General features: G+C 36.6%; 1 protein-coding gene across 13 annotated transcripts in view; it reads right to left on the reverse strand.

The window, feature by feature from the left end:
- MCF2 (MCF.2 cell line derived transforming sequence) overlaps positions 1-24,649 on the reverse strand; it is a 117,350-nt gene that overhangs the window by 23,036 nt on the left and 69,665 nt on the right. For 9 of the 13 annotated variants that reach the window (XM_050777409.1, XM_050777406.1, XM_050777407.1 and 6 more), the window contains 10 exons: positions 23,282-23,431; positions 19,225-19,358; positions 18,795-18,909; positions 13,232-13,351; positions 11,229-11,420; positions 10,003-10,194; positions 8,590-8,761; positions 6,946-6,993; positions 4,019-4,056; positions 577-665 (listed from right to left, as the gene is read on the reverse strand). In XM_050777409.1, coding sequence (XP_050633366.1) covers positions 577-665; positions 4,019-4,056; positions 6,946-6,993; positions 8,590-8,761; positions 10,003-10,194; positions 11,229-11,420; positions 13,232-13,351; positions 18,795-18,909; positions 19,225-19,358; positions 23,282-23,431 — 1,250 coding nt within the window. The remainder of the gene's footprint in view (positions 1-576; positions 666-4,018; positions 4,057-6,945; positions 6,994-8,589; positions 8,762-10,002; positions 10,195-11,228; positions 11,421-13,231; positions 13,352-18,794; positions 18,910-19,224; positions 19,359-23,281; positions 23,432-24,649) is intronic. The other 4 variants (XM_050777416.1, XM_050777415.1, XM_050777414.1 and 1 more) reach the window with 1 other exon arrangement.

Here is a 24,649-nt window from a genome sequence, read left to right on the forward strand (position 1 = left end):
CACCACACAAAAAAAATGGTAACTATGTGAGGTGATAGATGTGTTAACTAACTTGATATGGTAATCATTTCACAATATATACACATATCAAAGCATCACATTGTACACTTTAAATATATGTAATTTTGTCAATTATATATCAATAAAGCTGAAGAATTAATAGATAAGGTAATTACCATGATTTGATCATTATACATTGTACACATGTATCGAAATTTCACACTGTATTCCATAAATATGTACAATGATTACGTGTCGATGAAAAATAATAATAAAACTTTTTGAAGAATGATAAACAAAAACCTCCATTTTATTTCAGTCTGGGCAAAAAAAAAAAAAAGAGGATAGCAACATTCTGAAAAAGTTTAGTTAATTTTCTTCAAATCACATAAACAGGCCATAGGTTGGCCAGGCCTAAAACCTGGACTTCTGACACCTAAACTAGTGCTCTTTTCATCACACCCAGTAAAACCCCATTCTGTGAACTCAAATTTCTAATTACATTGGCCTTGAACACTGAACCAGACTCCCACAGTTAGATGTGTATATGAGTTTATATTAATAAATAAAGGATACTTCTTTAAGACATCCAAGCTATTGCCATTGTCCAAACTGGAGGATTGACCAGAACTTCTCTTCTCCTGACAATCATGCACCACTTCAATCTGAAATACAGCAAATAAAAGTTAAATTAGCATCTCTGTAGGTATAATTCTTCTTCAAGGCTATCCAGCTCAAATTAAGTTTATTCTAGGTCCTAACTCTGAAGATAAATTGAAAAATAAAACTATGATATTTTTCAAAATAACTTTGATACATACTAGTAAAAAGTGATTTGAGTTGCCTAAGAAAACAGATTTAAGACACTAATTAGAACTTATTTTATGTATTAACTCTCTATTTATTTGGCATTCTTGGAAAATAAGGTTGATTCATAAAAAGTTAATTTTCTAGATAACTAAAGTGTATTCATTGAAGAACCAACCATCTTTTTAACCATAGTGATTTCTGATGGAAACCTTTCTAGAAAATATTACATGCATCCTTGAATTCTTTAATCAAAGGCACACAACATAACTGATCCTTTTTCTTTATTTTTTTTTCTAAGATCTGGGGCAAGCTAGAAGATCCTTTTCCTAATGATTCAATGGCATCATCATAAGCTTGAACATGATAAAATCTAATGATGTGCTGCAGGGATACCTGCAGAACTCTATTCTTTCTTGAAATAACTGTAACCTGTACATCTCTGTCTCTACTCCCTGCCACATGTTAGTTTTTATAAGTTGCCTCCCTAATTCTAAGTGATTGTCTTATTTTACAGACTCTAAAGGACTTGGACTGGCCTACTGAGTCAACTGCAAAAGATTTGTGATGATTATTTGTTCTTAAGAAGCATTTGAAGTGTATTCCTGGTATCCAATCTCAGCCGTATTGGACAGCTGAGCTTGCCAAAAGCCTGACCCCCAAGTAAATGTAACATTGCTTTATGACAACTAGAACCCCAAATTAAGTACAGTATCTATCAGCTAAGTATTTCCCCAAAATGTGACCTACTTATTACAAATGAAAGAAACAAACATGTATTACGACTTTCTATATATTAGGCATGCACAATCCTAGGTGCTTAACACATATTATATTTAATGCAAACAGCATTTAGCAAGTGATGGCATTCTTTTCCTCATTTTAAATATGGGAAAACTGAGGCTCAGAGAGATTTTATAACATGTAATACTACAGAATTTGGCATTCACGCTGTTTCTTTCTTGAAACCAGAAGTTGTGGCTGTACCAAATAATAACCAGGCCTGGTATATTAGTATAGACCATTCACTAGGCTGCTATTAATTACATTAAAACTTAGAGCATTATCATATGCCACGCATGTTCAAAGTGCTTCACAAATATTAGATTATTTTGTCTTTAACTCCATGATGAGAGTGTTCTATTCTTATGCCCATTTTATATATGGAAATTGAGTTCCAGAGAACTTACCCAAGTTTATAAAGCCAGTAAGTGATGGCACTGGGATTATAAGCCAGGCAGTCTAGGTTTACAATTTGTACCACTACGCTATACTGCCCCTTAAAAATATGTTCTCATCTTTATTTACCACAAAAAACACACGAAGAATATGTGGGGTCTTGGGGACCGGGAGCAGTGGCTCATGCCTGTAATCCCAACACTTTGGGAGACCAAGGCGGGAGGATCACCTGAGGCCAGGAGTTTAAGATCAGCCTTGGCAACATAGCAAGACCCTGTCTATCAAAAAAAAGTGTTAAAAATATTAGCCAGGCATAATGGCCCATGGCTGTAGTCTAAGATACTCATGAGCTTGGGGTGGTAGGATTGCTTGAGCCCAGGAGTTTGAGGCTGCAGTGAGCTATGATTGCACCACTGTAGTCCAGCCTAGGCAACAGAGTGAGACTATGTCTCAAAAAAAAAAAAAAAGAAAGAAAGAAAGAAAGAAAGAAAGAAAGAAAAAGAGAGAGAGAAAAGAAAACGTGGGATGTTGTAGCTATGATGAGTCTACTTCTTTACAAATATCAGACTATCATGGATAGCTGAGAAGAAAAGAATCTTGTATCTAACAGTAAATAAGTATATTGGGCACAGTGACGCACACCTGTAGTCCCAGCTACTCAGGAGTCTGAAGTGGAAGGGTGGCATGAGCCCAGGAATTAGAGGCAGCAGTGAGCTATGGTTACCCCTGTGAATAGCCACTGCACTCCAGCCTTGGCAACATAGTGACACCCCATCTCTAAAAAAATTTAAAAACAACAACACAAAAGAATGGATATCTTTTCTGAGCTAACAGCCTCTGCATGGTCCATTAGAATCTGTCCTGTGTGTTTCATACTTGTAGGACTGGAATTGCTCACGAAAGAAAGTTTCTTCTGCAAAAAGGTGCAACACTTATTTACGATTATTGAGGTGATGGTGGGTGGTGGTAAAAAGAAGCTGGAACATATACAAGATGTTCTATAGAAATGATTCTAACCTTGAGCCAGGACTTGAGAAACAGCTCATACTGAGAAACTGGCATGTCTGGGGATATGCCAGTAGTACAGTGAAACACAATGCAGCAGCAGCTTTTTTTCTTCTTCTTTTTATTATTATTATTATTATTATTATTATACTTTAAGTTCTAGGGTACATGTGCATAACGTGCAGGTTTGTTACATATGTATACTTGTGCCATGTTGCTGTGCTGCACCCATCAACTCATCAGCACCCATCAACTCGTCATTTACATCAGGTATAACTCCCAATGCAATCCCTCCCCACTCCCCCCTCCCCATGAAAGGCCCCGGTGTGTGATGTTCCCCTTCCCGAGTCCAAGTGATCTCATTGTTCAGTTCCCACCTATGAGTGAGAACATGCGGTGTTTGGTTTTCTGTTCTTGTGATAGCTTGCTAAGAATGATGGTTTCCAGCTGCATCCATGTCCCTACAAAGGACACAAACTCATCCTTTTTGATGGCTGCATAGTATTCCATGGTGTATATGTGCCACATTTTCTTAATCCAGTCTGTCACTGATGGACATTTGGGTTGATTCCAAGTCTTTGCTATTGTGAATAGTGCCGCAATAAACATACGTGTGCATGTGTCTTTATAGCAGCATGATTTATAATCCTTTGGGTATATACCCAGTAATGGGATGGCTGGGTCATATGGTACATCTAGTTCTAGATCCTTGAGGAATCGCCATACTGTTTTCCATAATGGTTGAACTAGTTTACAATCCCACCAACAGTGTAAAAGTGTTCCTATTTCTCCACATCCTCTCCAGCACCTGTTGTTTCCTGACTTTTTAATGATCACCATTCTAACTGGTGTGAGATGGTATCTCATTGTGGTTTTGATTTGCATTTCTCTGATGGCCAGTGATGATGTTAAATAGTCTTTCAAAGACACAATATTTGTCTAGCGAATAAAACATATGGTTTAAGGCCCATACCAACTATGCAACTAAAGCAATAAAGTCAATTTTGAATTAATTAATGATATTTACTTTTAAGTTGCTCTGATTTTGTCTCCAAGTCTTCTTCCCTGGTAGAGAAATATGAAAGAAGAATTTCAAACCAGAATTAAAGTCAGCACTTTTAATAAAAATACGTATATATTTATTAAATAATTTGAGTTAATATTCCAATATGTTTATATTAATATTTTAAAATCACACTATAGAAGATAATGTTTGGTTGGACTTACTCACATGACTTCATCTTCTTATTGAGCATGGTTTTGCTACGTATTCACCCATTCTCTCATTCATCAAACATTCACTTACTTGCCAAGCATTGAAGTAGGTGTTAGTGCTCACAGTTATTTGCAGATTTAATATTCATTCTGACACAAAAACATTTAATGAAATTGTAGCTTATTGATTAACTCAATCAAAAAGAATTTTGAAAAAATCTAAGTTTAATCTACTAATTAGAGCACCTACACTTATTTGGCACTTTCTACATATTGAGCACTGTTCTAAGAGCTATACATGTATCTTCTTTTTAAATACTCAAAATCATCCTAAGAGGTAGGTAACAACTTCTATCCCTGTCTTCTAGATAAGGAACTAAGGTTAATATCTTGTCCAAGAAGCAGAGGTGGTATTCAAATTCATATAATCTACTCTCAGAATGTTTCTAACCACCATATAAACATGTCCAAAGCATGATAAAATGTTAAACATGCCATCAAAATTCAAAGCTTTCATCTTTATTTTTTTAATGTTTAGTTTCAAAAGGGTGAGCCACTGTATTATTAAGCAAGGAATCCAGATGTTCCTACAAAGCCAAAGGCATGGTCCAACCAAAGACTAGATTGTTTAGATCCTAATTCTCAGGGCTGCTGAAAAGGCTGTTACTCACACAGGCTGCCTGAGACTCCTCTCTCCACGAAAGGAACAAACCTTTTGTCCTTCCCTCCTCAGCAGGAGCCAGTGACAAGCACACTCAGGAAAACGAAGGCCTGCTATGTTCTCTAGACGCCATACTTCACTTTCACTTACTAAAATATATTTTCTATCTAAACTTCAAGTTTATATAATCGTTTATATAAATATGTATTAAACTTAGTGGGAATTATACAAAATTAATTTCTCAATGAATACTAATACGCTCCACTTTAAAGAAACCTGTTCTACAGAGATTCAAACTTATTTCTAAAGGTAACTTAAGAGGCAATTATTAGTTTTGCCAATTAATTCTTTGCAACTACATTAAGAGGTACAAAATAAATATATGCACAACTTAGGAGAAACGCATCTTATTCTTCAAAGCAAGGTAGATGTATTCATTTTTTAACAATGTAAATATATATAAAATGATTGAGCACCTACACCATATGCTAAGCTCTGTGTTTGGCTGTGTTTGGGGATACAAAGACGAATTGCACACAGTTTCTGCCCTTATAGAGCTTAGTTTAGCAAGAGAGACAGAAAACAGACAATTCCACTAAAGCCAAGAAGAAATTTGGGAGTACTTGTTATCACACAGCATGAACACCTAAGCAAACAGGGGTGCAGGGAAGGAGAAGATGTGGGGAGGAAAAGCTTACCTGAAGGAAGTGGCTTAGAAATAGGAAATCTGATGGAGGAGTAGAAGCTAACATGTGAGAAAGGAAGAGGAAAGGAAATAGTGTTCCAGAGAGAGAACAGTGTATGTAATGTCCACAAAGTAAGACACCTAGGAAAGGGAAGAAAAAGTGGGCAGGGTAAGTGGAAGGAGACAGAAAGACTGTCACAGTTGCCAAGGCCAGGATGATGTTAGCTTGGATTAGGAAAGTGGCAGTAAGGATAGCAGTGGGGATGAAAAAAAAAAAAAGTGAATTGATTCAAGAGAGATGCTTAGTAGGCACAAATCCACAGGATATAGAATTTTTGACCATTAGAGGTAAGGTATAAGTGAGGAGGAACCAAGGTCCCAGGCTTGGGCAATTGGGGAAATCACAATGCCATTCACCAAGATGAAGAGTAGAAAGATTGCAGGAGACATGAGTTAATCTGAGGTATGTTGAGTCTGAGTTGCCTATGGGAAATTCATAAAGGCAAATTATAAACAGAGGTCCAAAGCTTAGAAGAAAGATCTAGGCTAAAGATACAGATTTAGGAGCTCAAGCCACATTTTACATTTTATTCCTTGCTGTCAATATCTCCCATTCTCAATAACTACACTCTATATTCAATGTTAATTCTACAAATATTTATTACATCTTGCTAAGTGCCAGGCCCTGTGCTAGGTGCAGAATTATATTTGATGCAAAAAGAAAAAAAATAAAATAAAAGCAAAGAACAAAAAAACAGTTTGACTCATTTTTATGAGAAATTAATACCTATGTTTTGAGTTGACCAAATTTTATATATTTGGCTTAGCGATTAAAAGTCTTAAGAAATTGTTTGGAATGGATTGTTACAATCCCTATTACTCACAGAGCAATTAGGTAAAATGAACAAGGTTTGTAGCACAAATAATGTTTTGATTTAGTTTACAAAGCATGATGCATAATGGATAAAATCATTTATCCATCCATGTCACTTATTTATTAAGCTGCATTCAACCTCATAAATATATTAGGCAGTCTCAAACTGAAGCAAATCCAAGCTACTCCTAACAAAAAGTTGGATCATGAAGTATCTTAAACAAAAGAAGGCCTGATTCATTTTAGCATTGCCAATTGCTTTTCTTTATTCTTTTTTGGGGGTCACTTTATGAAAGACATTGAGTTTAGAAGCATAATCTACATTTCATATAGTCATTTTCCAAGGTAAGCACAATACGAAGAGAATAATGGATGGTTATTAAGAAAAACAGGAAAAAGTTACTTGCAGGTAGAATGCAAGAATGAACTGCTGCTGTTTTTAGATGCCAAACTGGTTTTTCACAAGTACACAAACTCAGAAAAATGTATTGACAAAAGTAATATAATAAAGATGGGTACCTTTTGAAAAAAGTTTACATGCTTGAAAGAAAGAGTATCCAACTCCCACTGCAGAAGGAAATTGTAACGCCATTAAATAAGAATATCAGGAAAAAAAATGAAACAATACAAAACAAAATGTGCTAATGAGTGACTAATAACTTGCATGGATCTGTAACAGTCTCCTCAAAACTCCGTTCCTCAACCCAAGGTGTACCATTTTAAGAACCTCTACGAGAAGTTGAAGTTTTAGAGGACAATTAAGCAAGCAGCTTTAACCAGAGGAAAGGACTAGTCCAGTTTATCAAGTATTTTTTTATAGTCCTCAATTTTTTTTACCCTATCTTTACAATAACCTGTTGGAGTCAGTAGGTATTATCGTCCTTATTGTCCAGGTAAGGAAACTGAGGCTAAAGAGGCTAAGTGAACTGTTCAAGGACACACAGCCAGTACATGGAGCCAGAAATCTAACCGAGGTCTGTCTTCTGCTCAAGAATATCAACCTATTTCATTTTTATTCTCATAGCTATTGGGTTTTATCCCCTTATTGCTTTTTATGTTGTTATCTTTACTCTTTTTCCAGTAGTTTTAATATTCCTTGTATCTTTGATATATCTTTGATATTGTGTTTAAGACATTGCTTATAGTTTTATTTATAAATATATTTATATATTTCATAAGTATTAAACATGGAACTTTCATAATCTTAGCCTAGTTACCTGTTTTCATCACCTTTTGAAAATCTGACCCATGCTAGATATAAGCTATTATTTTTATGCTCATTATCGTTGGCTCAAGCCTTCTCTGAATTCCAAAGCAGTTCTCCTACACTAATGAAGCTTCTGATTCTATTTAGATCAGATAGACCGAATTTACTCCCATCTTCGCCCATTCCGCTTACCTAGGGCCCTAAAGACCAAATTACTCTCCTCTAAGAAGACCCGAAGGCAGCTCAAGGGAATCCCTGAGCCATCCATATCCAGAGCAGTTCAACACATTATAAGGATAATTATTATTCCCATAGAACTTAGAAAGAAAATAGATCTTACATGGATAAAGCTAGGAGATTAAAACTAGAAAATGAACTCTGTAACAGTAAATTACCAACAAAATTATTCTATTTAACAGCATTTATTTAGAAAAGGCAATCCATTTTATCATCTAAGCCATTCACTTACTGGTAGCTTATAAGAACCAAGTCATATTTCACCACTATGCAATATATCCATGTAATAAAACTGTATGTACTTCTACCCCCAAATTTATATAAATAAAAAAGGACCAAATCATTGCTTATCTAGAGTAGCAGTAAATATGTGTGTGTGTGCACACACACATGTGTGTACTAGCTTCATATACTTTCCTTCACCTGCTGAAAATAAATGCAAGTTTGATGTTGGTAAAATTTTCATACAGATTTGCAAGGCAGGAGTACTCAGTACTGAGATGTTCACAATTCCTTGTACTGTACTATATTACTACTATGTTTTACTACATACAATAACCTCAATCTGACTCTTGCCTTGCACAATATAAATATGACCAAAGATGCTAAAGTGAAATTTTCATCTATCCGCATTGAAGAATAAACTCAGTATTCACATCAAGAGTAACAATATAAACAATAGCAAGAGAAAAAGAGACAGAGAAAGTAAGACATTTTACCTTGTTTAGATGAAAAAAATGGTGTTCTAGATGTGATCAAATTTTCAGGTGTGGGTACCACAAATTGGATTGGCCTCACATGCTTATGTACCAGGTTCCTGAAACCAGCCTGCTGGTTCTCAAATATGCTTCGAATGTTTTCAAGCTTGAGTTGTATAGTCTTCATTTGAACCTGTAGGTTGCGTAAGAATTACAGGAAATATTTTCTGAAATGAGGTCGATACAAACCCCATTACATTTCTCAGACTCCGATGGTCAAAAAATAATTTAGAGTTTAAAAGATAACAACAAGAAATTTAGAAAAATAGCAAAACAGATTAATGTTTTATGTTCACATGGATATAAAACCAAAATCTCAACCAAAACAACCTGGAGGAAAAAATTACCAAGAAGCAGTCATGAAATTGGTCACTGCAGAGAGCGATTTGCCCTTCATTGGTTCATTGGCTGAATCAGATAATGGCTGGGAAAGAAGGCATATTGCTCTTTCCTGTTTAGCATAAGAAAGCCACCAAGTTATAAAAACAATCAAATGAATAACATTGGTATAATATTTTGTTACATTTTACCCTGTAGGACACTCTTGTTATAAGTCCTCTATGTTGCAACAGGCTCCTCAGAGCCACCAATGGATAACGCACATTTGTACCTCTTCTAGATGCTTTGAGGAAGCTAGAGTTAAGCTTGGTTGCTTCCAGAGAATCACTTGGCTATTGCCATGACTACATTTCCGATTTCTTGGCATCCCCTAGGATATTCTGCTAAGCATGGGTCTAGATACTGCTCCAACCTTAGAGTCAACTACACATTTAAGCAGCAAATAGCATCACAAATACTCTTATCTACAATGTGGATAATCCTTCATGTGATTTCCAAGGGGGCAGTACTGAACTAACCTATAGCTCTCCACCCTGTTAACAACAACTTCTGCCTGCTCCTCCTTCTCCAAGAAGACCCAAATCCTATCTTTATGCTTTCATTCTCAAACTGAGTAGCAAGGCCACATCATCCACAGAGCATCTGCTGATGGTCACTGCAGCACAAAGGAAGGATGTTTGGGGTAAAGTACTCTTGACATTCTTGACATGGACCCAACATTCTATTATAGAAGAGCTTTGGGGCTTTCTCCAGTGATGCACAACGAAATATGTGTGAGAACACCTAGCACATAAAAAGAGTTTTAAAATAATGGATTTGGAGCTCAAAAAGGAAATTATTATTCCTCATTAAGTAGCAAACATATGCCATTGAATTATTTGATGCTTGACAGTGGCACTACTATCACCCCTAAGAAGACAATGTAAGTGCAGTTTGACATAAAGTTAGCTGTGAGGTAGTAAAACTCCTCCTACCCACAGTACTGCAATTATAACTTTCTTTAAATGTTTATTTGAAAATTTTAAAAGCCTCTACCTTAAGCTCAGGAGATAATATTACATCAAATTCATACTGCAGTGTTTCAGGTTCATAATTTATAAAAGGTAGAGCCATTTCAAGAAAATTTTCAATGTCTTGGAGGGCTTTCTGAGCATCTTCTTTAGACTGAAACTTATCTATTTCCTGATTAGCTAGAAGACATTCCCCTTCATCACAGCATTGACGAGCCTGGTGAGAAAATCAAGAAGAAAAAAATGTGAATTAATAAAGATAAAACATATTTGTCCATTAAGTGAGTGGTTCTCAGCCTCTGGCTTCTGTGAGTCAGAATTGCTTTCAGAGCTGTTAAAAAAATAAAGATATCTGGGTTCTGCCCCCAGAAATTCTGATTCAGTAGCTCTGGGCCATAAGTTGGGCATCTATACTTTTACAGAGCTCCACAGATATTGCTGATACACAGCCAAGGTTGGGAAACACTGCATGTATTTCACAACAATGAATTTATTCTGCAGCAGAAGTCTGACCATTTTCTCAATACTAACACTTTATTTTACATGTTATTTTCCCAAAATCAATAACTGAAATATGAAATTCCTAGGAAAATATAAAGTGTAATACAAATGCTTAATGACAGCTAAGGACAAGAATAAAGTTTCCTTCCCAAAGAATGAGATGTAAAGATTAAAATGTTTATGTTCAGATATAATGTCTGGAAGTGGAACCCTATTTTATATTCCACTGCCAACACCAGATCCATATGGTGACCTGTCAATTCATTGCCTAATTGTGAAAAGGGTCAAACCCACAAGCCATGGAGCAATATTTTCCAGTCACTGTTTAATATTTTATTTCTGTACTATGAAATGTGAAAGGAGCTTCAGGCTGTAGCAAAATGCCCCTCAGGCTTTTAAAAATGTTCCAAGTATAAACCATCACCAGTGGAGACTTCAGAGATGTACCCAAAATACAAAGGAAGCCATTACTCCACAATCTCAATATTTAGAACAAAGGGCAAAATTTGAACTATATTGGATCTTCCATGAATAGTTCATTGGTAGATGGATGAAAAAATCATGATCAAACTCAGTCCTTCAGATTTCTTACAAATTTAATTCCAAAGCTATACCAGTCCCTGACCATATAACCTCTGAGAAGATAAAAGGTATTCCATGTGGCAGAAGGGCAAGGTGTTTCAGGTTAGCAGGACCTGAAAAAAAAAAGTGTGTTCCTTTTCAGAAATGGATCATTTCCCATTACACTACCTGCTGTAGGAGTTTATGCATTTTGAAGGTCCTGCTGAGTTGTATCCGTTTCGCTTTTATCTCATTAACCAAAATATCAGAAAGGTAACGTAGCTCATTGCACCTCTGGCAGATTAAATCAAGTGCATAATGGTGATTTGCTGCAAGCTTGTGTCCATGTAATATCACAAACTGGGCCTTTGATAATAGCTCCTGATTGTAACAAAGAAACAAAATAATGAATACATGATCTCTGAGCAAGAAGGATACATTGCCACAAATACAATTTGATGCCTACTCCTTCAGGCTGCAAAAAACAAACAAACAAACAAAAAACATTACAGTTATAATAATTAGCTGTAGCAGTGATGTCATTAGAAGCTCATGCATTTCCGGTTATAGAAACTGAAAATTTCACATCATACCCAGAACGTGGATGAGATTTTTTTCTCGTAATATGTGTGGATTTAGAATAGAACCACCTATATTAAATGAGGTATACACACCAGTCAAATGTATTTCATATCATCTCAGCCTTAGAAATCTCATCAGCATTGTCATGTACCTAGACTACTTCACATACCTGAAGTCACAGGGTTTCTATGTCAAAAAAATGACCTTTAGTGACCTTGCCTCCACTCTGTCAACTACTCACTCCCCCCAGTGGAGAGACTCGAACATAGTAGGAGTTCAAGAAATGTTTGTCAAAATAAAATAAATAAAACTGAAACCCAGGATGAGGAAGTGACTGGCCTCTCTACCTAGTGAGAAAACCAGGTTTAAAATGGAGAACTGTTGTCTAATGGGTATACAGTTTCAATATTATAAGATGAAAAAGTTCTGGAGCTGTTGCACAGCAATGCGAATTTACATATCACTACTGAACTGAATACTTAAAAATGATTAAGATGGTAAATTTCATGTTATGTGTTTTTACCACAATTAGAAATGAAAAATTATTACATGGAAAAAAATGAAGTCCCCCTTAGTTTCCAAACCAGTTTGCCTCCTCTTTCTGCTATACCATAGGGATATGTAAATTGTCCCATGATCACAGAGATCTACAAGCATAATTCCAGAACTAGTTATCATAACTGTTGCTTCTTCAATATGTGTTTTCACACACTCATGGTTCACCCATAAATCTGTTTGTATGCTGAGAATTCATCTTAAAAAGCATGGCCTTGCTCTCACATAAAAAGCATGGCCTTGCTCTCACATAAAAGCTAGAGTTTTTTAAGTATCAAAGCCATTAGTCCAAACTTTAAGACTAGCAGGAATCATGAAAACTGCCTCCTTTGAGTACTTACTATACACCCCAGTGTTGTGCCAGGTTTTTATATACATTTAAATGAATATTCACAATTGCCCTGCAAAGTAGGTCATTTTATCCCCAGTTTATAGGTGAAGACACTGAAGATTAGAAATGAATTTACTCAAGGTCACAGATAGTAAGAATAAGTAGAAATGTCTATGTGAGTCTCCATTTGGTTAAACTGCATATATCCTAAAGTGGGCATTTAAGGAATCATGTTTCTGTATGTTTCCATCATTTCCAAGCACCATATATCATTCTTGATACACATTCTTCTAGCTTCTCCAAAATAATGTATGCCCTTATTCCTATTGGTGGGCTTGAAACAGTTCACGCCATTGTCTCAGCGACCTCCTTTTACAACTACATGATATATCTGTAGTGTCACCTCTGGCCTGCATTGAACAAAGCAGAATATAGACCAATATAATTGTGCCTAATATACAGAATGTTGTTATGATGGGAGGAGGGTGAGGGATAAAAGACTACAAATAGGGTGCAGTGTATACTGCTCGGGTGATGAGTGCACCAAAATCTCACAAATCACCACTAAAGAACTTACTCATGTAACCAAATACCACCTATACTCCAGTAACCTATGGAAAAATAAAAATAAAGAAATTAATAATAAGAGTCTATACTACCTACTTCCACCAAAAAATAACTATTTTACTGTATAATATAGCAAACACCTAAAACACAATCTTACCTGAGAATTTTCATCTAAGTTTTCCAATTTTTTTATTTTTTGTTTTACTTGAGCTATAGTCCCTGTTACATCAGCCAGTTCTGCTTGTTGGTTTAATAGAAATTCAACTTCAGTCACAAGCTAAAAATAGGAAACAAAGAGGTTTTAAAAACATAAAAATTATCTTTATGATCAAGTTTTATACAAAATGCTTTTAAACGAAAATATTGACATGGAGAAATTGCACATATGAAAAAAAATTTTGTTATTTTATTCACAGAAATAGCTATACTCTGCTAAAATTTAACCTCATAGATATCAACGTGTACTCATAATGTACAAAAGATCACCATGTACATGTGTAGGTTTGTGTATGAGGACATGTATTTGCATAAATGTATACATGTGAGGTATGTATAGGTATATATACATTTGTGTGAGTGTGTGTGTGTATATATATACACACACACACACATATATATACACACATATATATATAGCCAACATCTAAAACAAAATCTTACCTGAGAATTTTCATCTAAGTTTTTTTTTTCATCATTCCCCAGCTCTCTGGTGAATTACGCTAAAAGCAAAAGCCCTCCAGAAGCAATAAGCACATCTCCCACCCAGATCTTGGTCTTTAATATCATTTCCCAGAAAAAGAAACCAGGGCTCCTCAAGGAAATAACTGATTCCAGGGTTGAGGCAGAATAGGTACAAGATGAACTTGGAATATATCTTTATGACAGAAAGTAAGAAAGTGATTTATTTAAATGTGGGAGCACGTCACGAGGACACAGCAGCACTCTGAAACACCAAAATAGTCAAGAACACTAATAAATTATAAACCATCAAAAAACTAGGAATCAGAAAAGATGCCAAATCATCTTTCTTTGCTGATGATATGATTCTATACCTAGAAAACACTAAAGACTACCAAAAGGCTCCTAGAATTGATAAACAACTTCAGGGAAGTTTTACGATACAAAATCAATGTACAAAAATCAGTAGCATTTCTATACACCAACAATATTCAAGCTGAAAGCCGAATCAAGAATGCAATTTCATTTACAATGACCTACAAAAAGAATAAAATACCTAGTAATACATGTAGCCCAAGGAAGAGAAAAATCTCTATAAGGAGACCTACAAAACACTGCTGAAAGAAATCATAGATGACACAAACAAATGGAAAAAACATTCTATGCTCATAGATTTGAAGAATCACTATATTCAAATGGCCATACTGTCCAAAACAATCTGCCAATTCAATGCTATTCCTATCAAACTACCAACATCTTTTTTCACAGAATTAGAAAAACTATTCTAAAATTCATATGGAACCACAAAAGAGCTCAAATAGCCAGAGCAATCCTAAACAAAAAGAACAAAGCCAGAAATAACGTATTACCTGACATCAAACTATACCAAAACAACATAGTCCTGGTACAAAAACAGACACTTAGACCAATGGAACAGAATAGAGAACCCAGAAATAAAGCCACGCACCTACGACCATCTGATCTTTTACAAAATCAACCAAAATAATCAAGGGGAAAGGACTCCCTATTCAACAAATGGTGCTGAGATAGCTGGTTAATCATATAAAGAAGAGTGAAACTGGACCCCTACCTTTCACCATATATAACAATTAACTAAGGATGGATTAAAGATCTAAATATAAGACCTCAATCTACAAGAATCTTGGGAGAAAGGTTAGGAAACACCATTCTGGACATTGGCCTTGGGAAAGAATTTATGACTAAAATCTCAAAAGCAATTTCAACAAATACAAAAATTGATACGTGGAACCTAACTAAACTAAAGAGCTTCTGCATAACAAAAGAAGCTATCAACAGAGTAAACAGACAGCCTACAGAAGGGGAGCAAATATTCCCGAACTATGCATCTGACAAAAATCTAATATCCAGAATCTGTAAGGAACTTAAACAATTCAACAAGCAAAAAACTAATAACTCCATTAAAAAGTGAGCAGAGGACATGAACAGATACTTCTCAAAAGGAGACATACAAATTGCCAACAAACATGAGAAAATGCTCAATATCACTAACCATCAGAGAAATGCAAATCAAATGAGATACCATCTCGCATCAGTCAGAATGGCTATTATTAAAGAGACAAAAAGGAACAGACACTGGTGAGGCTGTGGAGAGAAGGGAACACTGATACACTGTTGGTGGGAAAGTAAATTAGTTCAGCCACTGTGGAAGGCATCCTGAATATTTAAGAACTTAAGGCAGAACTACCATTTGACCCAGCAATCCCATTACTGAGTATATACCCAATGGAAAATAAATCATTCTATCAAAAAGACAATACAATTGTATGTTCATTGCAGCACTATTCACAATAGCAAAGGCTTGGAATCAACCCAGGTGCCCATCAATGATGGACTGGATAAAGAAAATGTGGTACAAATACATCATAGAATACTATGCAGCCATAAAAAAAACAAAATCATGTCTTTTGCAGCAACATGATGCAGTTGGAGGCCATTATCCTAAGCAAACTAACACAGAAACTGAAAACCAAACACAGCATGTTATCACTTATAAGTGGAAGTTAAGCACTGGTTACACATAGACATAAAGATAGGAACAATAAATGCTGGAGACTACTAAAATGGGGAAAAGGAGGAAGGCAAGGGCTTAAAAACTAACTATTGGATATTATGCTCACTACCTGAGTAATGGTATCATTCACATCTCAAATCTCAGCATTACACAGTATACCCATGTAACAAACGTACACGTGTATGCCTTGAATCTAAAATAAAAGTTGAAAGTTTTAAAAATGAATAAGTAAAACTCTTTGAATCAAATAAATAAATGGAGAGAAGGGAAGGCTCTTGCTTTAGTAGAATGCCTAGTGTGGACTGATAAATGTGGACTGGACATGGGGGTTGAAAATAATCATCATTTTGCAACCATCATAGCAAAGATTTGTCCAGGCAAGCATCATCAGTTGATGCTAAATTTATAGGGAAATTTTGATGACAAGCAGGATATTTGCATAACCTTAAATTTTCTCCCCACACTTTTCCTACTAGTTAGAAGGGGAGTAAAAGTAGCTTTACAGTGGAGAAATTCAACAACACCCTGAATAGGTAATCAGAATCCACATCAACAATAAGAGGGAGGTAGGCATCACTCACTTGCAGATATGATTCCTTAAGAAGGACACTTCACTAATGTGGTATTCTAGTTGGTCATATATACTAAATAGAATCATGAGAAGATGTCCAACAAACTCTAAATGAAGGAAAATGTATTTTAAAAGGGACTATGGCTAGGCATGAGTCCTTATAGCTTATGCCTGGAATCTCAGCACTTTGGGAGGCTGAGGTGGGAGGATTGTTTGAGCCTAGGAGTTGCAGACCAGCCTGGGCAACACAATGAGACCCCATCCCCGCAAAACTTAAAAAGTTAGCCAGGCATGGTGGTGCGTACCTGTAGTCTCAGCTACTTGGAAGACTGAGGGGGGAGGATAGCTTAAGCCTAGGAGTTTGAGGCTGCAGTAGCTATGATTGTGTCATTGTACTCCAGCTTGGGAGACAGAACTGTCTCAAAAAAAAAGGACTATATTTTTCAAAATGTCAGAGTCATAAAAGACAAAGAAAGGCTGTGGAAAGATTCAAGATTCTAGGTTCAAGGACACTAAAGACACAAGACAATGCAAGACTGGACCCTATATAGGATCCGATTCTGAAGGAAAAATAAATGCTATAAAAGAGTTGACTGAGTCAACTGACAAAACTGAAATACCAATGGTAGATAATATAAAAGTATTGCACTGTTAAATGTACTGAATCTGATAACTGTACTATGGTCATATAACAGAATATCCCTATTACCAGAGAAAATGGAAGTATTTAGGGGGAAAGGGCCATCACGTGTGCAACTTACACTCAAATGGGTCAGAAAATATATTATTTGTCAGATCAGAAAAAAATATTATCTGTATATACATGAGGGAGGGAATACAAATAATAAAGCAAATAGAGTAAAATACTATCATTAAGTTAATCTGGGAATAAGGTATATGGGTATTTCTATTTTTCTTATATTTGCAATTTTTCTGTAAGTTTATGTTCCTATGTGTTTTTTTTAAGTCATGTTTCTAGACGTACAGAACCTGTCGACATGTCACTATGAGATACACCAGTGAGATTATACTCTAAGACAAACAACAATATTGATTAAAGACAGGAATTAATGACTTGGGGAGACAGAACATAACCACAGGACAAGAATTTGGTATGGATGCAAATTAATATGTAATTATAAGCATAATGGGTATGCTCAGGAAAAGTGCTATTTTCTGTGTATTCAGTTGGAGAGGAGGAAGAAACACAAATACCTAGAAGGACCAAGAGCAGCTTGACCTATTCTTTCTTTAGGGAAGGTTTCATGGAGAACAGTTCAATAGATGTTTGAAGCAAAGGAGGGAAAACGCCAGTGGTAACTGAGCCCTGTGTCCAGAGTGCAGTGCTCCTCCCAAACCTAACTCTGATGAGCAAGTGAAATACAAAGCAAGTAAGCCATTCATGGGCAGAAAACAAGTTGGGCACATACAAGAGAGAAGAAGTGAGTTTTCCTTGGATCCTCTGGTGAAGTATATGCTATGAGACAGACTGTGAGAAGATTGAGCATGACCGAAAAAGGAAAAGAAACTAAATCTATGCATCTTTTTTTTTTTTTTTTTTTTTTTTTTTTTTTTTTTTTTTTTTTTTTTTTGAGACGGAGTCTTGCTCTGTCCCCCAGGCTGGAGCGCAGTGGCCGGATCTCAGCTCACTGCAAGCTCAGCCTTCCGGGTTTAGGCCATTCTCCTGCCTCAGCCTCCCAAGTAGCTGGGACTACAGGCGCCCGCCACCTCGCCCGGCTAGTTTTTTTGTATTTTTAGTAGAGATGGGGTTTCACCGTGTTAGCCAGGATGGTCTCGATTTCCTGACCTCGTGATCTGCCCGTCTCGGCCTCCCAAAGTGCTGGGATTACAGGCCTGAGCCACCGCGCCCGGCCCAAATCTATGCATCTTGACCATATATGATGGATTTTCCAGGAGGGTCCAATTGGAATATATTTTTAATTATTTATTAAACTTATTTAATTTCATCTCTCAGGCTTTTCATAGGAATAAACTCCTGGATCAGAAAGAAAAGCTTGTTAGGTCATGTTAAATATGGTCAGCATAGGTACATGGGATTTAAAAACCAAGAAGGAAGCTGGCATTATTCCTTTGGAAAGCCACCTCATAACCTTGAACACCCTTTAGATCTAAGATAAATTTGAAAAACAAACCTAAAAGTAGAAAGTAACTTTGTCCCTGTCATATATATTGGCAGTTTGATACTTTCTCAAAGGAAATGAGTAAGCTGAAAAAGTAGAAGTCTCAGAATTTTAGTAGAGATTTTCTTCAGTCTAAGCCAAGGTTCATTTACATTTGCCTCCTTTTTTTTTCTTTTAGGTATAAATGGGCATCTTGCAAGACAGGATTTCTCATGATTAAGGAGTAAAAACCTCTGGTGTAATGAAAAAAGGTGTACAAAGAAATGTTTTAACTGACCTGTTGGAAATCCTGCTCAAACTTCCATAGTTGCAGATACTGCTCCATTTTTAATTGATGTTTTTCCCAAAATCCATCAAAAGCTGTTTCCATATCATGTACTTGAGTCAGCAACCTTAACAAAGAAAACTCAAATAAATTCCTAAATGCAACTATCTGTTTTGTAAATACGTAGATAGGCGCAGTATGGACATTAAGAATTATAGGCAAAGTCATAGCCCATGACACTTGGTTCTACCTGTAGAGACAATCAATGTCCACAGAATCTCTTCTACAAGCAAAATCATCTCTGTAGGACAACCTAGAAATAAGTTATCAGATTTCCAGAGGTCCAGGAATATTTTAACACTTAACATATTGCAGCAAAAATGTATAATTGCCTTTCAAAAATACAAAATAAGTAACTCTAAACCAAAAAGAGAGTACTCACTTATTAATAGTTTGCCAGTCACCACTTATTTGCTGATGACATTCTAGTCTTGAACTGACAGCTCCTTCAGTGTCAGGCACTTCCAGATTTGTTAGCAGAATTTTTCCTTCTTTGGTTACAGCTGTAATATCATTCTGTCCAAAGACACAAAAGGAGTATCAGCTAATTAGTAATCTAACCTGAATGATGTGATGGGAAGGAAGCATACAACTATGGCATGAAGACTAGAAACAGTTAATTCTAGAATGGCCTTTGCTTTCATAGTTCTCTGAAAATTCACAAAATTTCAAAATCTCAGTGCCACAAAATCTAAAAGCTATGAAGATCCAAGAACCCCTTGCCTTAGAGATGGATGTTGCAATTAATGTTTTTATAAGATCATCATGGGCAGAAGTACCATGTGGTCTATTTGTAGCCTCCTTCTCTAAGTGGTAGAAAGTTCCAATCCAGTCCATCCTATTCTGCTAATATTTTATTTATTTTTATTTACTTTTTTAGAGATGGGGTCTTGCTATGTTGCCCAGGCTGGACCCAAACTCCTGGACTCAAGCAATTCTCCTGCCTCAGGTTCCTGTGTAGGTGGGACAACAGATATGTACCACTGCACTTGTCACTGTTCTGCTAACATTTTCAATGAGCTCAAATAAAGCAGTAGTAGAACAATAAAAACCACCACAGTAGAAAGCATACAATTGCAAATAATACTTAATGCATACTCAGATACAGTTAAATGTCTTTGCTACTAATCTTTAATTGTAACCAATCACTCCCTGCCTTAAGTCTTATTTTACTTCACATTTAGGTTTAATTAATTCATCAATAAGTATATGCCTCTATTTAGAAGGGCTTAACCTCAGTGGGTGGTGTAACAATATAGAGCTTTCTCAGACATCCAAGAGTGATTTAAGATTTCTTTCAGGTGGTGCAAGAGTCCCTTGAAATTGTAAGCAAAAGTTTTGGTGTACATTTATTCTGAGAACAGATTCCATGACACCATCACCAATATGGGTAATAACATCAACATTAAAAGCCAATATTTATGAAGTACCAACTATGTACCGAACATTGTTATACATACATCACTTTCTTTGCCTCATTTCATCTTCACAACAATCCTACGAGGTATGATGCATCATCACCATCATCAACCTCATTGTAAAGACACAGAAACTGCAACTCAGAAAAGGTAAGCAAATTGCCCAACAACATGCAGTTCGTGAAGAACAGAGCTTCTTTCCGTGGACAGAGTTTTGTTTTTAGACTGTGATTCAAAAGGTCAGTTTCTTGCAAATCAAACCATAATGAGATACCATCTCACATCAGTCAAAATGGCTATTATTAAAAAGACAAAAAATAACAGATACGGCGAGGCTACAGAGAAAAGGGAACACTGACACATACTTGTTGGAGATGTAAATTAGTTCAATCACTGTGGAAAGCAGTCTGGAGATTTCTCAAAGAGCTTAAAACAGAATACCATTCAACCCAGCATTCCCATTACTGGGTTTATACCCAAAGGAAAATAAATTGTTCTACCAAAAGACACACGCACTCATATGTCATTGCAGCACTATTCACAATAGCAGAAACATGGACTCAACCTAGGTGCCCATCAATGGTGGGCTGTATAAAGAAAATATGGTACACATACACCATGGAATACTATACAGTCATAAAAAAGAATGAGATCATGTCCTTTACACAACATGGATGCAGCTGTAGGCCACTATCCTAAGCAAATTAATGCAGGAACAGGAAACCAAATACTGCATGTTCTCACAAATGGGAGCTAAACATTAGGTACACATGGACATAAAGATGGGAACAACAGACAGTGGGGACTACTAGAGGAAGGAGGGTGGGAGGATGGAGAGTGTTGAAAAACTACCTATCTGGTACTATGCTCACTACCCGGGCGACAGGATCATTCATATACCAAACCTCAGCATCCCACAATTTATCCATGTAACAAACCTGCACATGTACCCTCTGGACCTAAAATAAAAGTTGGAAAAAAATTCAGTTTATCTTTTTAATTTAAACACATATCTCTATATACAGCTTTAATCTTCTAATGCACACAGCATGTCTATTATCAGATGAAAGAGACGAGTTATATGAATGCCCAGTGCTTGTTCAGATTATTCTTGAACTTTCTGAAGAAAGTAGATCCAAAAAATACTTGCTGATTATCTGAATTGCACTTCAAAATCCTTCACAAAGCAGCACTCCACAAAGACCTGGGTAGGAGAGCACAACCAATTCGCAACCCCTGGTCTACTGTAGGAAACATCAGGACCTAGTATTCTGCAGAGAAGAGAACTTAGAATCAATTGAGCAATGTTAGCCTTGGTCACAATGCTAGCTCACAGCAGAGATGGGACAAGAAACTCGGCTTCCTGACTCCTCATCAAAAATTAAAAATAGAGTCATACATCACTTAATGTTGGAGATACGTTCCGAGAAATGCATTGTTAGGTTATTTCATCATTTTGTGAACATCACAGAGTGCATTTACACAGACCTAGGTGGATAGCCTAGTAGACACCTAGGCTACAGGGCATAGCCTATTGCTCCTAAGCTACAAACCTGTACAGCATGTTACTGTACTGTATACTGTAGACAGTTGTAGGCGTACTGTAGGCAGTTGTAACACAATGGTATACATTTGTGTATCTAAACATAGAAAAGGTACAGTAAAAATATGGTATAATCTTATGGGACTACTGTCATATATGCAGTTCATCACTGATCAAAACAACCTTATGTGCAGTGCATGACTATGTGCAGTGCATGACTGTGTGCAGTGCATGACTGTGTGCAGTGCATGACTATGTGCAGTGCATGACTGTGCAGTGCATGACTATGTGCAGTGCATGACTGTGTGCAGTGCATGACTATGTGCAGTGCATGACTGTGTACAGTGCATGACTGTGTGCAGTGCATGACTATGTGCAGTGCATGACTATGTACAGTGCATGACTGTGTGCAGTGCATGACTATGTGCAGTGCATGACTATGTACAGTGCATGACTGTGCAGTGCATGACTATGTGCAGTGCATGACTATGTGCAGTGCATGACTATGTGCAGTGCATGACTGTGCAGTGCATGACTGTGCAGTGCATGACTATGTGTAGTGCATGACTGTGTGCAGTGCATGACTGTGCAGTGCATGACTGTGTGCAGTGCATGACTATGTGCAGTGCATGACTGTGCAGTGCATGACTATGTGCAGTGCATGACTATGTGCAGTGCATGACTGTGCAGTGCATGACTATGTGCAGTGCATGACTATGTGCAGTGCATGACTATGTGCAGTGCATGACTATGTACAGTGCATGACTGTGCAGTGCATGACTGTGTGCAGTGCATGACTATGTGCAGTGCATGACTGTGCAGTGCATGACTGTGTGCAGTGCATGACTGTGCAGTGCATGACTGTGTGCAGTGCATGACTGTGTGCAGTGCATGACTATGTGCAGTGCATGACTGTGCAGTGCATGACTGTGTGCAGTGCATGACTGTGCAGTGCATGACTGTGTGCAGTGCATGACTGTGTGCAGTGCATGACTGTGTGCAGTGCATGACTGTGCAGTGCATGACTATGTGCAGTGCATGACTGTGCAGTGCATGACTGTGTGCAGTGCATGACTGTGCAGTGCATGACTGTGTGCAGTGCATGACTGTGTGCAGTGCATGACTGTGCAGTGCATGACTGTGTGCAGTGCATGACTGTGTGCAGTGCATGACTATGTGCAGTGCATGACTGCACATAGTAAAACAAAACAAAAGACTATATTTCTTTTTCTGCAGCATTTATAAGATATTTTTAAATAACTTCTCAAATTAATACACCATTTGCGGAGGGGACACTTAGGTCTAACATATCCAGGACAGTCTTTTATAAAGTATTTTTTAATCGTTTTAAAATATATTATATAAATGTCTTTTATCTCCCTTTATGCAACAGCCAGTGTAAAATGGAGATAATAAACACCTCTCTAGAAAAAGAAAGACCATGGAAATCTTTTGTTTGTCAACTCTATCAGACATACCTTCAACAGATGATACCTTTCTGCACGAATTGCCAGAATTTCTTCTATTGAGGGAATATCATCTGGTAGTTCTGTCTCAGCCAGTTCAGTTCCAAAGGACTGTAACATCTGAGCCATTTCTTTCACTGTGAGGGCAAAATTTTCTATAGCCTGCAAAGAGCCGGTGATTATTTTAATTATATGGTAACTCTGTGAGCATATAAAAAACTAGATCGGTCATTGTATTTGTTTTTATTGGGGCTGTAACAGTAAATACATATACCATGAACTCTCCTCTGCTAGAGAAATATGGCATTGCTCTTGGCAATCAACTGTAACTCTTCATCTAAGACTCTAAGAAACTGAAGGAAGACTAAGAGTCTTCCTGAATATATTTTATCCAAATTTCTTGACTTATTTCTTAGACACTGATGAAAACTATTTCTTAAAGATGCCATGTATTGAGTAATTTGTTTTATTTTCTTGAAAATTACAGTGTTTTCCTTATTCTATAAACTCTCCAATTGGCAAAATTGCCTTATTATCACTTTACTTCTGAAGAGAGATGAGAACAGTAAAGTCACTTTATATTTGTTTATTATCATTTGTGAATAAGCATTAGCATTCCAAACAAGGTGACAATTGAAGGAAATGGGGGAAAAAACTAGTCACAACAACTCATTTCAAGCACTATAGAATATTTGGAATGGTGGTCCCAAAGCCTTTGTTGCCATAAAATGGTAAGTAAGGTTTTATTGTTTATTTTGTTTCTAAAATCAGTTACTCTGAGAAAGAAGGGCAAAATGTAGAGACCACAGGACCATCTGTTCAATCCATGCATCTCAAAATATTTGCTTGTTTATTTATAGCATTACAGGTTATTAAAGGCTAGGCACTGCTAATTTTGGCAATACATCTTCATGTGAATGAATGAATTGTTGAATGAATGCATTGTTAAATGAATTAATGAATGAAACGTTGAGTGAAAAACAAGTATGAGGAAAATGGAATCCTAATTTAATGGGACATCATTAATTTCTTCAGCAGGGTTCCCCTATCTCTGGGATTAGAAGTCAAGATACTTATATACCACAGACATACTTGGGAGGTGCAGGGCCCTTGCCTATTTGTAAATTTCTAAAACAGAAGTACACTCTTTGTTACAAATCTAAAATGCCTCAGAAGCATCACTAGGATAATGAGATTAATAATACTACTTGTATTTATTGACAATTTGCCATATGCTAGGCACTGTGTAAAACATTTTACTTTTGCTATCTCATTTAGTGTTTTTAAGATCCCTATGAGGTAAGGTATTATTAGTCCCATTTTACAGTTAGGAAAACTAAGACTCAGAGAGGTTATGTATATTGTCCAAGGTCATATAAC

Source organism: Macaca thibetana, chromosome X (genome assembly GCF_024542745.1).
Source record: "Macaca thibetana thibetana isolate TM-01 chromosome X, ASM2454274v1, whole genome shotgun sequence".
Taxonomy (NCBI): Eukaryota; Metazoa; Chordata; class Mammalia; order Primates; family Cercopithecidae; genus Macaca; species Macaca thibetana.